The sequence below is a fragment of the Myotis nattereri genome, assembly GCF_964212035.1.
Source record: "Myotis nattereri genome assembly, chromosome: 6".
Taxonomy (NCBI): Eukaryota; Metazoa; Chordata; class Mammalia; order Chiroptera; family Vespertilionidae; genus Myotis; species Myotis nattereri.
Genome location: NC_138081.1, coordinates 2290897 through 2305585, shown reverse-complemented (window position 1 = coordinate 2305585; position 14689 = coordinate 2290897). Strand labels below are relative to the sequence as shown.

Genomic DNA, 14689 nt, shown 5'->3' with positions numbered 1-14689 from the left:
AAGGTCACACAATTACAAGATAATCACTATTACTTTCACCCCTTGATCACCATTTAAGCCAAAGAACCAAGGAATGCAGGAATACTGATTCTCAGACTAGTTTGAATGTTTATTGTGCCTAGACTGTGTATATTTTTCCCTTTGAAGTTTATGGTCCAATCTGAAAAAAGCAAGGTACACTCAGTATGTACAGCATAACCCAGTAAGAAAACAAGTATCTCTGTGGATTAGGGTTCCTTGTCGTCTTTACTTTTTTCTATCTATCTATCAACCTATTACAATATATATTATATTTATCTCAAGAACAATAAAAAAACAATTCCCAAAATGTTCACCTGTAGTAAGTGCACACTGGTATCCCTTAGTATCAGATTTTTTGTTGTGCAAACTTACATAGCAAATAGATCTTGTTAAATTTTCTGTTGACTCTCTCACTATCCAAACCCCACTTTTTGTTTCCCTAAACTCAGGAACCAAATAGATTTAGGTAGTGAGAAAATACTTATAATTGCTTTTTTTATATTAGCCTCATTGCTGGCTTCAATTTTTTGGCTTTTTCTTTTTCTTTCTCATCTACTAATGTTTACTCTTTTTATAGATGATATATTTGTTAAAAGAACAAACATATCTCTATGAACTCATTTGAATTCCATTTGGAACAAAACAGATTATAGATAACACACACATATTTGGGTCTTATTGAAAAACATAGCTTTAATAGGAAAACTCAACTAGGAATAGGAGCAACCTGGGGACAACAGTACTCCTCACATGGTGATGTGCTTCTTGGGGAGCAAATACTGCAACCAGGGGATGGACAAGGATCTAGGAACCAATATCCTTCACCTCCCAAGGAAGAGGAGGGGGGAGGGATTGTTGAGTTGCCCAGAAATAAAAGGAAAATCAAGAGTCTTCCTTCTCCTGGAACCTATGGAGAAAGAAAGGATTTCTTTGTTATATTGGATTGAAGGAAGAGGTTCTAGCAGTGTAAGATGACATACTCAAATAATCAAGGAAGGGCTTTTATTTATGAAACTGTGGAAAGCTAGCTCCCATAAATGGTCCTCTAACTTCAAGCCAACTAAAAATGCTGGGATTGAAAATACATTGAAAGAATTATGACCAAGAAGTATCCAGATATTTCTTGGAATGCGAAAAGCACTAGCCATGAAAGAAAAAAAAAAAAGGATAAACTGGACCTCATAAAAATTTAAAACTTCTGTTCATTTAAAAAAAAGTTAAGAAAATAAATAGATAAGACTGGGGGAAATACTCTCAAAAGATATATCTAACAATCAATATTTTTAATCCATTGATGAGATGGCAAGAAAGTAAATGCAATTCATATTGGGTAAATGATGTAAAACCAGAAAACTAAACAGGTAAGTGAAAACTGAAACCCCTGCTACCATGGTCCTTGCTGTTTTGACAGCCATATGAAGGAATCTTAGACAGAACTACAATGTATGATTGGAGGTACTGGGCATACATTTGGGACCCCCAGGGGGCTACCCCTCTGTGTAAAAGTAAACAAAATCTAACTCTGCAGAAGGAGAATTTTGTGTCACTAGGTAGAGGAAGGAAAATCTCTGAGGTTTTCTAACCATAGCTGGCCCTTGCATGGACTTGCAGTCCCAATTCATACTACCTCTATAGTTGAGAACAACCTGGAACCAAGTTTAAAGTGATTCTGGCTTGTGCCTCAAGGGACCTGAACAGGAAACACAAATGCTGAAGATAGAGCATTCATCCCATGCTTCAAAGAATTCCCATAGTTCAAATTCTAAAAAACTGAATTTTATAAAACAAAGAAAATTATATCAAAAATAATAGTTGAAATAAGCTGAAGACAGAATTAGTGACCTAGGAGAAACCTGAAGAAATTACCCAGAAGCAGCATAGAGAGAAAGAGATAGAAAGTATGAAAAACAAGGGTGAGAGAAATGAAGGATAGACAGTCTAATAAACAACTAATTAATTAGAGCTCCAGCATGTGAGAATTGAGAACATAGGGAAAAGCAATATTCAATAAGATAATGGCTGATAATTTTACAAGGTTGATGGGGAAAAGAGAAAAATCAATCCTCAATGTTGAAAAGTTCAACAAATCCCAAACAAGATTTTTAAAAGCCACATTTTGCAACACTGCAGTATGACTGCGGAGCGCCAGAGACAAGAGGAGCTCTTAAAGCCACCAGAGAGCCTGCTCTTTAACTCACACACCATCTCAGGAAAGCAGAACTGCCTTGGTGCAGTGGGAGAAGCCAACATCACTGCTGACCACTGAGCATACTTGCCTTCTGTATTTTTCATTTCCTCTTAAATATGTTAAAAGGTTTAGTTCATTGGCATTAAAAGGATAACAAAAGCCCTAACTGGTTTGGCTCACTTGATAGAGCCTCAGCCTGCAGAATGAAGGGTCCCAGGTTTGATTCCAGTCAAGGGCATGTATCTTGGTTGCGGGCACATCCCCAGTAGGGGGTGTGCAGGAGGCAGCTGATGGATGTTTCTAACTGTCTATACCTCTCCTTTCCTCTCTGTAAAAAATCAATACAAAAATATTTATTTTTAAAAGTGTAATTTTTTTAAAAAATATATTTTATTGATTTTTTACAGAGAGGAAGGGATAGGGATAGAGAGTTAGAAACATCGATGAGAGAGAAATATCGATCAGCTGCCTCCTGCACACCTCCTACTGGGGATGTGCCCGCAACCAAGGTACATGCCCTTGACCGGAATTGAACCCGGGACCTTTCGGTCCGCAGGCCGACGCTCTATCCACTGAGCCAAACCGGTTAGGGCTAAAAAGTGTAATTTTTAAAAATAAAACGACCACAAATCTTCCTACTACCAGAGCTGTACAAAAAATGGATGGGACCAAAAGAAGTAATTGTTTATTCAGGACAAAAAGTAAACCTGTGGAGCTGCTTAGTTAGCAAACAGCCTGAGAACGGGCAGCGGCCAGGCGGGCATACGCACTTGCAGCGGGTGCAGGTGTAGAAGACGGTCTGGCCCTCGTCGGCGGAGCGCATCTGCCGGGTGCGGTAAGCCATCCCCTCGTGACCGCAGCGGGCGCAGCGCCTGTCCACCTGGAAGCCACGGCGGGTGAGGGGCCTCGCAGCCCCTACGGCTCCCCCTGGGCCCTGCTGCTCCCCAGGCCCCGCTTTTGTGTGGGGATCGGGCACAAAACTCTCCAGCTCTTAGCAATCGCCCTCCGTGTCAGTCGTGCCCGCCCTGCGGGGCCCGTCCTTGACGTCATCCACTCACCACTGGCCCCTGGAGCTCGGGGCCGACCTCCATCGACACGGGCGTGGCTGTGCCCAGCTTGTGGAACACGACTGCGGTCCTCACCACCTTCCCCTCCAAGTCTGCGCAGAGCGAGCACGGGTCGGGCCGACGCACGGGGAGCCCTCCCGGGGAACCTGGCGGCCCGCCTCCCTTCCCCTCAGGTTGCGCCCCGAGACCAAATCTCGTGCCTGACCTCCTGCCTCCGACCCCTGCCCGCCGGGGCCTCAGCCGGGACCCTGCCTAGGAGCCCTCACCTCGCACGTGGATGGAGAAGCCGCAGCGGGTACAGGTGACTGCATCCTGAGTGCCTGGCAGAGGCAGGACTGAGCCGCAATCCGGACAGAAATCCAGATCCGACTGGAAGCTGGAGCCGTTGCCGGCGAGGTCCATGATGGACGGTGGGTGAAGGCTGCGAAGGGAGGAAAAGGTTATGAACAAAAGACAGAGAGCGCTCTTTCCCACGCAGGGGCCATTCTCATGCTGTGCCTGGATCTCCGCCAACCGAACCCGAGCCCCCTCCCACGCGTGTGTCGTGCCTCTGCGACCGCGGAACCCGAGCGCGGCTCCCGCGGGGCTTGCGGGCTTCCTGGGGCCGGCGAAAGAGCCGCCGACGCCGCGGGCTAGAGCGTCCGCTGGCGCGGGCGGCGGGGCAGCGAGAAGCGGCGGCTAGAGCATCGCCGCCGCCGGCTCCCGATTGGCTGTGACGTCATACCCGCCAGGCGGACTCGGGACCCGCGGAGTGGAAGCTCCGGGAAAGGAGTGTGACTTCTCAGCCTAGTTCTGCGACTTCGGCTGAGAAAGCGGGTAATGGATGCGCCGCCGCTGCTTTTCCTCTTCGGACCCAAACCTCGGATGTTTATTTTCTTGGTCTCGCGTCTTACAGGGGACCCAGTGCGGGGGCGCGGTCCCTCCGAAAATCCTTGTAACTTTACCGAATTTCTTAAGGATAGAGACCTGCAACTCCCGCCCTTCTTGAGCCGGTATTTCCCGTTTGCGGCTGCGCGGTGAGTAGAACAAACAAAGCTAAGCGTTTGGGGAGTTAGAGTTTTAGCGCCCGTGGGCCTCGTGGGCCGTACGAGCGTTCTGTGGAGCCCCGCCTGGACGGTTGGGGCTCTTCCCGGCCTCCGGGAAGGGTGAGTCGGCTTCTGCAGAGGCGGCGAGCGGGGAGGCGGGAGGGCGAAAGGGGAGGAGGAGTGCTCGGTCCCTGGGAATGGAAGGAAGCGGGGTGCCCGGAGCTCGGCCCGGCACTGGGCAGTGGCGAGACCAGAGGCTGACCACTCCGCCTTAGACGCTAGCACCAGGCAAGGGGCAGCCGGGGTAGGATTGCACCGAGACGTAGGTCAAGTTTGTGTTCATTTGCACACCTGCCTCCGTTTACCGCGTCCCTCGCCTCCCGTCCAACCAGCTCTATCTAAATCGTCATCATCCATTAGGTGGACAGTTGACGTTTCCCAAATCTTTTCGAAAACCTGAGAACAAATAGTTTTAGAAAATCTTGCTACTTGCAGTCATCCGTTAAGTGCAATCTAAAATAGAAACTTGTCCTGAAGTTTTTTAGTTCCCTCTCGGCCCTTGCATCCCCACCCAACCAGGGAGCTGTGTTAAGCTCTCGGTATAAAAGTCCTGGAGCCATCACTCATTTCTCCTCTGAAAGAGACGAGCTGTGGTCTCTTCTTGAAGAGGCGCTGGCCTTCCTCTCTCTGCTGTAAGGGAAAGACAGGAGTGAGGGGTTAAGACTGAGCAGGCCACCAGACGTCATTTCACCTACCTGCGTGTCCTGTTTCCTGTCTTACAAAGCAGGTTTGTTGCTGAACCCATGATGGTAGGCAATTTCTATTCTCACTTCTCTCTGTGTGTTTCTTTGAAAATGGAAATTGAAATTAGTGCTCTTCCCTCATCAACTTTCCCTTTTCTTTTTTAAATATATATTTTTATTGATTTCAGAGAGGAAGGGAGAGAGAGAAACATCAGTGATGAGAAAGAATCATTGATCTGCTGCCTCCTGCACACTCCCTATTTTGCCTTGACTGGAATTGAACCTGGGACCCTTCAGTCCGCAGGCTGACACTCTGTCCACTGAGCCAAACCAACCAGGGCAACTTTTCCTTTTCATTGGAGGTCCACCATGGGTGGAATGCAGTAAAGGAACACGAGTGGATAAGGCATGGCCTTTTTCCAATGGAAGCTCACAATCTGTTCAGTTAGTATTTATTTAGCACCTTTGCCAGTCTTTGAGCTGAGGAGGTTGGGCTGCAAAGTTGAAAACTCTGTTCTCTGACCTTAAAAAGTGCAAATGAATAATTAAAATACAATGAAAGTATACTGGTAGGACAAAATGTGAGAACCCAGGATGGGCATATAACACAAATATGCCTGTATACTTCAAGAAAGACTGGTAAATGTTTTAATAAAAAGTAGATACAGTATAATGGGGAACATAAGAGAGAAAGATGCTCAGATATTATATAATACGTATAATCAATCAACAAGTCATTAATTATGAGAACTTGGGATCACGGACTAATGTTAAGTACTGTGCTAGATGCTATATACTAAATAAAAGATGGTCATTTTTTAAATCTCAAAATAGATTCACATAGTAAGAGAAATATGAATGTACCTAAGAGGTCAGTGAAGTCCAATATTTGATATCAAGATCCTTTCTGATAATATGGACACATCACTGTCCTTGTAGATATAATTCCCACCCTTGATGAGTCTGAATTTCAGTCCATTTTTACAGTGGTACATGAATACAGATACCATAACGTAAACCATGATTGATTTTCAAATGAGTTGTCAAAGTAAAAATGGTAAGTGTTGAGAAGAAGGCAAAATCACTGTTACATAGAGTAAGGCAGAAAGGCTTTCTAGAGAATTAGGGGCCTGACTGTGGAGGGTAGACACCTGGTATTTAATGGAGAACTTGTCACATCAGGCATCATGCCAAGCTCTGTCATCTAGTTCACACTTGTTCTTTCTGATCTCAAGAGGCAGCTTTTTATCTTGTATCTGTCTATAGATGGGGAAGCTGATGTTGAGAGAGATGACGTTGCTTGCCTGTGTCACACACACAGCCCTGTCAGGCTTCAGAGCCCATGCTCGTAACCATCAGTAATATTCTTAAAAAGGGCTTAGAGATGAGATGTCAGGCATCTTCAGTGGCTTAAATGTGACCTCACAGTAAGCTTCGATGAGGCCAAGGCTGGCATAGGAAACTGGCAGTCGCAGTTGTGTTGCCATCAGGCTGTCCTGTAAGTAAACCAGAGTCAACACAGATTCCCATCATAAGGGGCACACAGGTAATGGTGTCATAATGGATTTAAGGTGAAGGATGAATGGCAGTATAAGGAAGAACAGAATTTCAGAACAAAAGATTAGAGGGCAGACATGCTGTATTTGCTGATAGAGGCAGAGAGGGCCAGAATCAAGAAACTGCAGAATGAGAATGAACTCCCGCTTCATTCTAGAGTTACCTCAGAAGACAGGGGCGGCTGGGGGGCCGCGCAGTCTGACCTAGATGTGCTTGGGCCACGCTTCACCAAGGAATCTGCCTCTCCCCTCTCCCAGTCCCCGATGCAAGATTCAGAATGGTTTGCGTTGAGTCCACAAGAGAAGTATGCTTTTCATTTATAGGAAATGCTCTTATAAAAAGAGCATTCATTTTATTATTGTCCACCCTAGGAGCTGGTAGTTTCCAGGGGGGAAATGGCCCTGTGCGTCTTGCCTGTGAGCAGGTTTACTCTTTCTAGGCGGAATATCCTGGCCTCGGCCAGGGCAGTTGGGTTTGGTTTAGTCAGTATGGGAGATACATTCTGACACGCCACATCCTAATCTGCCTGTGCTTTTCTTGTGTTTCAGGTTGGCCTGGGTTAAAGCATCTAGAGACCCTAGGATTGCTTCAGGTCAGCAGTCCCCACTGGAGAAAAAAATATTGGTAAATAAGTTATCTTCACGTCATACAGGTTGGAACTACTAAGAGAAAGAACTTAGGTTTGAAACCTTTCTGCTGAAGTGACGCCTCGAGTAGAGTGTGTGCACTGGCAGCTGTTTTCTAGCTATATCCGTACTTGAAAAACAAAGTATTATTTTGGAAACTCCCAGCACTGTATTTTTAAAAAGCTAGTTATTGATTTTGGTGGTAGGTACTTCAACTTTCAGAGCTCACAGGCTCACCTAGGAATGATGGGAGTAACAAAGTCCTTATACTAAAGTAAATCATAAACCACTCATCTTTTCTTGGTGTCAGTAGTCAGGGTAAACTGCTGTTTAAATATGTTCAGTGTAAAACGATGGTCACCCTATACAATTCTGTCCCCCTGATAGAATCTAGGTGGTGTGCGTACAAAAGCAGCCAGACAACTGAGAACTCAGAAAAACCAAGAAGAGTATCAAACACTCTATAGAGAGCAAGATCTCTCCCTTGACTACTGGCTCGCCCGAGTGGAGTCTTACTATAGTAAAGGATTGGTAGGAATGATGAAAGCACAAGAGGCAGGCAATGGGATTGAGAAGAAATGGGAGGGGAAGGCAACCCAAAGCACGGACAGACAGAAACAGTGCTGCTTGGTGCCTGAGAGAGAGATGAGACACATAGCGCGGCAACTGCAGCAGGCGGCACAGGCCAGAGAGCTCACAGAGAAAGCCCTTAGACAGTTACTGTGGTCCCCTCCTGAGCCGGCACTCCCAAAGCTTGTGTGCGCAGGGCCTGGCGTCCAGAATGCACAGAGAAGAAAACGGGTAAATGACAGGGAACAGATGCAAATTAAAGATCACCAGGAACGCATGATTAGAGGGAGGGAACTAATAGAGCAAAGACTCAAGGCAAGATTCTTGAGAAAAAGCCAGAGCCAGCCACCTACAACAGAGAAGCGTGAGAGAATAAAGAAAGAGATAAAAGAATTTGAAAGTGTTATTGCATATCCACTTTTCCAGCCACGCAGAAGTCGGATTAAAGTGAATATTCTTATGGAAAAGTCTCAGAATAGAGAAGAAGAGGATACAATTATAAAAACTTATCAAAGAAAATTTTTAACTCTGCCACCCTTTTTGAGAAGTCAAATAAGAAAAATAAAAGATTAGTCCAGTTTCAATGCTTTTCTGGTAAAATGATGTCTCTTAAATGAACCTTTTTGTTTTTAATGCTAGCTCATCCGTCCCAGAGCTTAGTGAATCATGCTCCAGGGGTGTCAGCTACAGAAGTGCCAGCAAGCTCTGGCCTTGAAAACTAGCCTTGCTATTTTTAGTTCATTCAAGTTGCTTTTATTCTCTTTGATGTTCAGTTTTTTCATCTGTGAAGTCGGATTAATATTTTACAGTGCTTATGGCTAGATTGTGATTTCTGTGAAGCATTACATATGTTAGATACTTCACAAATGTTAGTTTCTCCAATGGAGAGATCTGGGTTGGGCAGTGCGGGTGAATAAGGAATTGTACTGATCTGCTTCTCCCATCCCCCTGCTCCCACCCCGGGAGGTTACCTGGGATTGCTAGGGGAAGTGGGAGGTTACCTGGGATTGCTGGGGGGAAGTGGGGGAGGTTACCTGGGATTGCTGGGGGGAAGTGGGGGAGGTTACCTGGGATTGCTAGGGGAAGTGGGGGAGGTTACCTGGGATTGCTAGGGGAAGTGGGAGAGGTTACCTGGGATTGCTGGGGGGAAGTGGGGGAGGTTACCTGGGATTGCTGGGGGGAAGTGGGAGAGGTTACCTGGGATTGCTGGGGGGAAGTGGGAGAGGTTACCTGGGATTGCTGGTGGGAAGTGGGGGAGGTTACCTGGGATTGCTAGGGGAAGTGGGGGAGGTTACCTGGGATTGCTAGGGGAAGTGTCTGGCCTTACTTCCTGGTCACACCTTTCTCAGGGAAGCAGTAGCCACGCCCTGAGCCTAGCTTAACCTTGCAGTTTACTGTAGGAGACACTTACTTTGGAAAATCTCCCTTGTGCCGGTGTTGCTCCTTCCTGGGAGTGAATACAGAGAAGTCTTGCTCTTGGTTACAGCTCCCACTCTCCACAGATAGTAAGGTGGCAAGGTTCTGGTGGAGGTGCACAGAAGAGGGCCCCTTGCGCAGGGTGAGGAGGGAGGCGGAGAAGGGAGTGTTGTAGTCTCTCAATTTTCTTCCAGCTCCACATTTTGTCACTTTCTATTCCCCACTTATGCAAGACCTTTCCAGTGTACTATTTGTAAATGATACCATTTAATGCATTTCTTTTGTCCTATATTCTTTTTTTCTTTTCCATGTGAAATATAATATACAAATGAAAATGTGCCTGTGCACTTGGAAGGACAGTAAAAGATGTCCAGGTTCCCACAGCTCAGGCCCCAGAGCCTGTGTGCTCCCTCCCCGGCATGCTCCTCGTCCCTGGAGGCACTCACTATTCGGAAGTTTGTAGTAACGTCACGTTTTTGAGTCCTTACCACCTCGGCATGCACAGTTGTCCTTTAATGCAGGGGTTAGGGGTCCTGACCGCCTCCGCCCCCCCAAGCTGTTGAGCATCTGCATATAACTGTTGACTCCCCAAAAACTTCTAATAGCATATTGTTGACCAAAAGCCTCACCAATAGCATGAACAGTCTATTTACATGTATTTTGTATGTTATCTGTATTATAAACTCTATTCTTACAATAAAGTAATCTAAAGAAAAGAAAATGTTATTAAAAGCGTAAGGAAAATACATTTACAGTACTGTATGTATTAATTGAAAAGAAATCCTCATAAAAGTTGACCATGCAGTTCAAAACCGTATTGTTCATGGGCAACTGTATTCCTAACTGACATAATAGCTCATAGTTGCTTGTGCATGGACTTTAATTAATTTTAAATACACTGTATTTGGAGAGACGAAGATGGCATCATAGGTAAACACTGGAGATTGTTGCCTTGCACAACAACTTCAAAAATACAACTAAAAGACAAAACAGACATCATCCAGAACCACAGGAAGGCTGGCTGAGTGGAAATTCTACAACTAGAAGGAAAGCGAAAAGCACACTGAGACTCAGAGGAGGTACAGAGGCACACGTGGAAAGGGCTGGCAACAGAGGACTCGGTTGTCTTTCAATAGGGAGGAAGTCTTGTGGGAAACTGTTTATTGCCTTCACTATCTGATAAGCATAGACAGAGAACTCCCCGAAACCCCCCGAAGGCTGGGTGCCTTTGAAGCCCTAGCAAAGCTCAGAGCTAGGCGCCACCTCTGTTTGTCAGGACAGTGGTAGCTGAAACTACATTTATTATTATGTAAATCCTTGCTGATGGGCTAGTCTGCTTGTTACTAGGGGGTCACCTGCCTAAGGGCTATGCTATGGGTGCATCCCAGATCAATAAAAGCTTGGTGAGGTCTGAGCACAGAGAAAGTCCTTCGGGACTTGCCACCTGGTCTCCCAATATTGCAAAATTATCTCGTGTCTTTTTCTCTCATTTGTTGTGCGGCTCCTCTTTCAGATACCGAACCCTACTCCATGCAGAACGTGGAGGGAATCTTACTCGACAAAGTCTCATGCACCCAACTGCTCTGAACTCCAGTTCCAGACGAGTCTCTGGGGACGCAAACTCATACGGAAAGAAACTGAACTCTCTGGCATTGGGCGGAACTCGAGAGCGGCTTTCTCTCAGAGGTGCTTGCAGCAATTACTGGGACACTGAGACCCCGGGCCTCTTAGGGTAGGACTGAGGATCAGCCATAGCTGCTTGCTCCGCCCTGTTGATCCCTTCAGACTCTGCCCCACCCAAGCTGTGAGCAGAGGCTTTTGCATATGAAAGGCCTGGCTCTTTGCAATCTGAAAAGTACCTAACAAACTGCAGCTGGGTCAGAGAGACCCAGAACTTCCAAAAGGAGGCCCAAGGCCCCACATCAGCTTGCATTGCTTCACAACTGGGCCTCATCTGGGCACCTCCAAATCCCAAACAAAGAAGAGGAATCTGCAGATATCTCCGTAGCTCCTGCTGGGTAGCCTCAGGCAGAGGCTAAATTAGCACCTCCTTAGAGAACCAGAGCCAGTGTACCCAGTGGTCAGAGTGGGACCATCCAGATTACAACTCCTCACATCCATAAAGGACACACACAGGAGGCAGACTCAGTGAGCACCAAAGCCCCACTGAAGCAAGTCTTGCCCCATAAGAGTGTCTCCAGCACAGAAGTTCTCCCACCGTAGACACAGCTGATTCTCACAGACAATTGGCCTGGAGGTCAGTTCCTCCCAGTGATACAACAATCAAGGCTTAACTACAACAAGACTGTGCACAAAGCCCCCAAGGGGTGCACCAAGAGTGTCCACCTCAGGTAATTGGGGAGGCTGAGCCACTGGTCCCTATAGGACACCTAGCACACACAGCCACTCTATCAACACAGGGAAGCATAAAAAATGCGGAGACAAAGAAACAGGTCACAAATGACAGAAATGGAGAAAAGCAAATTACTGTATATAGAGTTCAAAACCATGGTTATAAAGTTTTTCAAGAATTTTCTAGAAACCGCCACTAAATTTAGTGAGACCCTCAAGAAATCTAGTGAGACCCTCGAGGTTATGAAAAAGCAACTAGAAATTAAGCATACACTGACTGAAATAAAGAATATTATACAGAGTTCCAATAGCCGACTAGAGGATCTCAAGAATCAAGTCAAAGATTTGAAATACAAAGAAGCAAAAAACACCCAACCGGAAAAACAAAAAGAAAAAAGAATCCAAAAATATGAAGATAGTGTAAGGAGCCTCTGGGACAGCTTCAAGCGTACCAACATCCGAATTATGGGGGTGCCAGAAGAAGAGAGAGAGCAAGATATTGAAAACCTATTTGAAGAAATGATGACAGAAAACTTCCCCTACCTGGTGAAAGAAATAGACTTCTAAGTCCAGGAAGTCCAGAAAACCCCAAACAAAAGGAATCCAAAGAGGACCACACCAAGACACATCATCATTAAAATGCCAAGAGCAAAAGACAAAGAGAGAATCTTAAAAGCAGCAAGAGAAAGAAACTCAGTTACCTACAAGGGAGTACCCATACGACTGTCAGTTGATTTCTCAACAGAAACTTTGCAGGCCAGAAGGGAGTGGCAAGAAATATTCAAAGTGATGAATATCAAGAGCTTACAACCAAGATTCCTTTACCCAGCAAAGCTATCATTCAGAATTGAAGGTCAGATAAAGAGCTTCACAGATAAGAAAAAGCTAAAGGAGTTCATCACCACCAAACCAGTATTATATGAAATGCTGAAAGGTATCCTTTAAGAAGAGAAAGAAGAAGAAAAAGGTAAAGATACAAAGTATGAACAACAAATGCACATCTATCAACAAGTGAATCTAAAAATCAAGTGAATAAATAATCTGATGGGGGAGGGTAAGAGATCAACTGAAGGACTTGTATGCATGCACATAAGCATAACCAGTGGACAGAAGACACTGAGGGGTAGGGGAGGCCAGGGGATTGTCAAGGGTGGGGAAAAAAGGAGACATATGTAATACTGTTTGTAATACTTTAAGCAATAAAATAATTTTTAAAAAATCCGAACAGAAACTGGTGAATATAATAAAATCAGGGGCATAGAAAGGGAGTGGACTGACTGTTCTCACGGGGGTGGGTAGGGAAAGGGGTTTGGGGGGTGCGGGAAGAGACTGGATAAAAATCGTACACCTATGGATGAGGACAGTGCGAGGGGGTGGGGGTTAGGGCAAAGGGTGGGGTGGGAACCGAGTGGAGGGGAGCTATGGGGAATAAAAGAGGAACAACTGTAATAATCTGAACAATAAAGATTTAATTTAAAAAAAGAAAAAAAATACACTCTGATTTGCTGTCTTTGTTGTTAACATCTTTTAGTTCATTCTTGTGGATGTGTGGCACTGCAATTCTCTTTCCTCCTCCTCCTCCCAGCCTGGGGAGTGCTCCAGCGCTGCCTTTACAGCCCTTCCCTACGCTCGCTCTCCTTTGCCTCACTGAGCCTCATGGCTGTACCGTCCAGTCCAGATCCACTGACCTACCAATAACCCAAAGGCGTGTCCTGGGGGTGTTCATTTCATGACATAAAGTGTGCTGCAGCTTCATGACCTTTTCTGCTGTTGCTGTCTTCTGGTTTGTTTCCAGCTTTTGTTTTTGTTTTCTTCTACAAATGGCACTTCCGTAAACATTCCTTCTTAACATGATCTGGTGCAGGTGTGCAAGCATTTCTCCGAGGCATGTAAGTTGTGGTATATCCGTTATTACAGTCTTGGTCCTGGAGTTTGTTAGATTTTTATTCCATTGTGGTTTCATACCTGTAGGTTTGTTCTGTAGAGTCTGGCACATATTACACTTAGTAAATGTTTGTTGGGGGAGAAAAGGATTTTTGTTAACTGCTGGAAGCAGGGCTGCGCCCTAGAGATCCAGGCCCAGAATACAAAACAGCTGACAACACACCTTTCCTCCTCCTTACAGCCTTTCTGTGCAGTCATAGTCAACCTTTCTTGTTTTTATATTTTAGTTGAGGCACTAAAATATATTTACTTAATTTGTTTTTTAATACTCGTCCAATAAACTCAGGATTTGTTTCTTCCCCTGTCCCCTGTCCCAGAACTCTTTCTTCTCTGCTTTCTAGACAAGGTCACCCACATGTCCTCCTAAGACATGGGCAGCATCATAAAGCTCCTTCAAGTCTGAGCAAAAGGGCTCCCCAAGAAGAAGTACTGGGCATCCCCATTTAGTACCAGGATGCTCAAGTCCCTGGAGATTCATCTGTGCCGAAAGCATGCTGACAGCCCCGAGGAGTGCTGAGCTTAGTATTGGGAGATTTGTTTTGGGCTCTGTATTGGCTGGCTGCCCCGAGAATCACAATTGGGATAATAAACCCTTCCTCACCCAGTTGTTCCCATGAGGTAAGAAATAGCGCTTTATACGCATAAAATGCCACAATACGAATTACTGCCCTACTGTTGGTTTTCTTTCCCTACTTTCATGCTGTGCTATACATGTCTCCCCAAATAGAAGCAAGGAAACCCCATAGTTCAAGTTTAAAATGCTAATGAAAAGTAAATGTTCAGTTTTTTTGTTGAGTTGTATGAGTTCTTTATATATTTTGGGTATTAGCCCCTTATCAGAGGTGTTGTTTGTAAATATTTTGCTCTCATATATTTCCTTCCTGTAATATATGTTTATTTGATTAATATTTGGTTGGTTGCTATTTGTTTTATTGATGGTTTCTTGGGCTGTGCAGCATTTTTTTAGTTTGATACAGTCCTATTCACTTATTTTTGCTGTTACTTACCTGGGGAACAGCAGGCCCAGGGGGTCGGGGATAGGGAGAGGCAGTAGATATAGCCATGTAAAGTTATCTGGGTCAAAACAAAGTTATCTAGGGTCAAGTTCACAAAAGCCTATTTAAGACCAAAGTCCATAGGTTCAGTAGTTATGCTTTCTTCTATGTAATTTATTGTTTCA

At 45.2% G+C, this 14689-nt stretch overlaps 2 protein-coding genes across 3 annotated transcripts; one reads left to right on the top strand and one right to left on the bottom strand.

The window, feature by feature from the left end:
* Window positions 1-694: 694 nt before the first annotated feature.
* On the bottom strand, window positions 695-3919 carry POLR1H (RNA polymerase I subunit H). 2 transcript variants are annotated; one of them, XM_081094275.1, is made up of 5 exons: window positions 3825-3919; window positions 3543-3697; window positions 3268-3368; window positions 2980-3089; window positions 695-928 (listed from the first exon to the last, which is right to left on the bottom strand). In XM_081094275.1, exons 2-5 carry the CDS (start codon window positions 3676-3678, stop codon window positions 904-906), a joined length of 372 nt encoding a protein of 123 aa, XP_080950401.1. In that variant the 5' UTR covers window positions 3679-3697; window positions 3825-3919; the 3' UTR covers window positions 695-903. The 2 variants fall into 2 exon arrangements, with proteins under 2 accessions (XP_080950401.1, XP_080950400.1); XM_081094274.1 differs by lacking the exon at window positions 695-928 and adding an exon at window positions 1553-1711.
* Window positions 3920-4061: 142 nt separating this feature from the next.
* LOC308521317 (uncharacterized protein ZNRD1-AS1) lies at window positions 4062-8408 on the top strand. The gene is made up of 3 exons (XM_081094273.1): window positions 4062-4292; window positions 7150-7225; window positions 7615-8408. The coding sequence occupies exons 1-3, from the start codon at window positions 4096-4098 to the stop codon at window positions 8368-8370; spliced, it is 1029 nt and encodes a 342-aa protein (XP_080950399.1). The 5' UTR covers window positions 4062-4095; the 3' UTR covers window positions 8371-8408.
* The last annotated feature ends 6281 nt before the right edge of the window (window positions 8409-14689 follow it).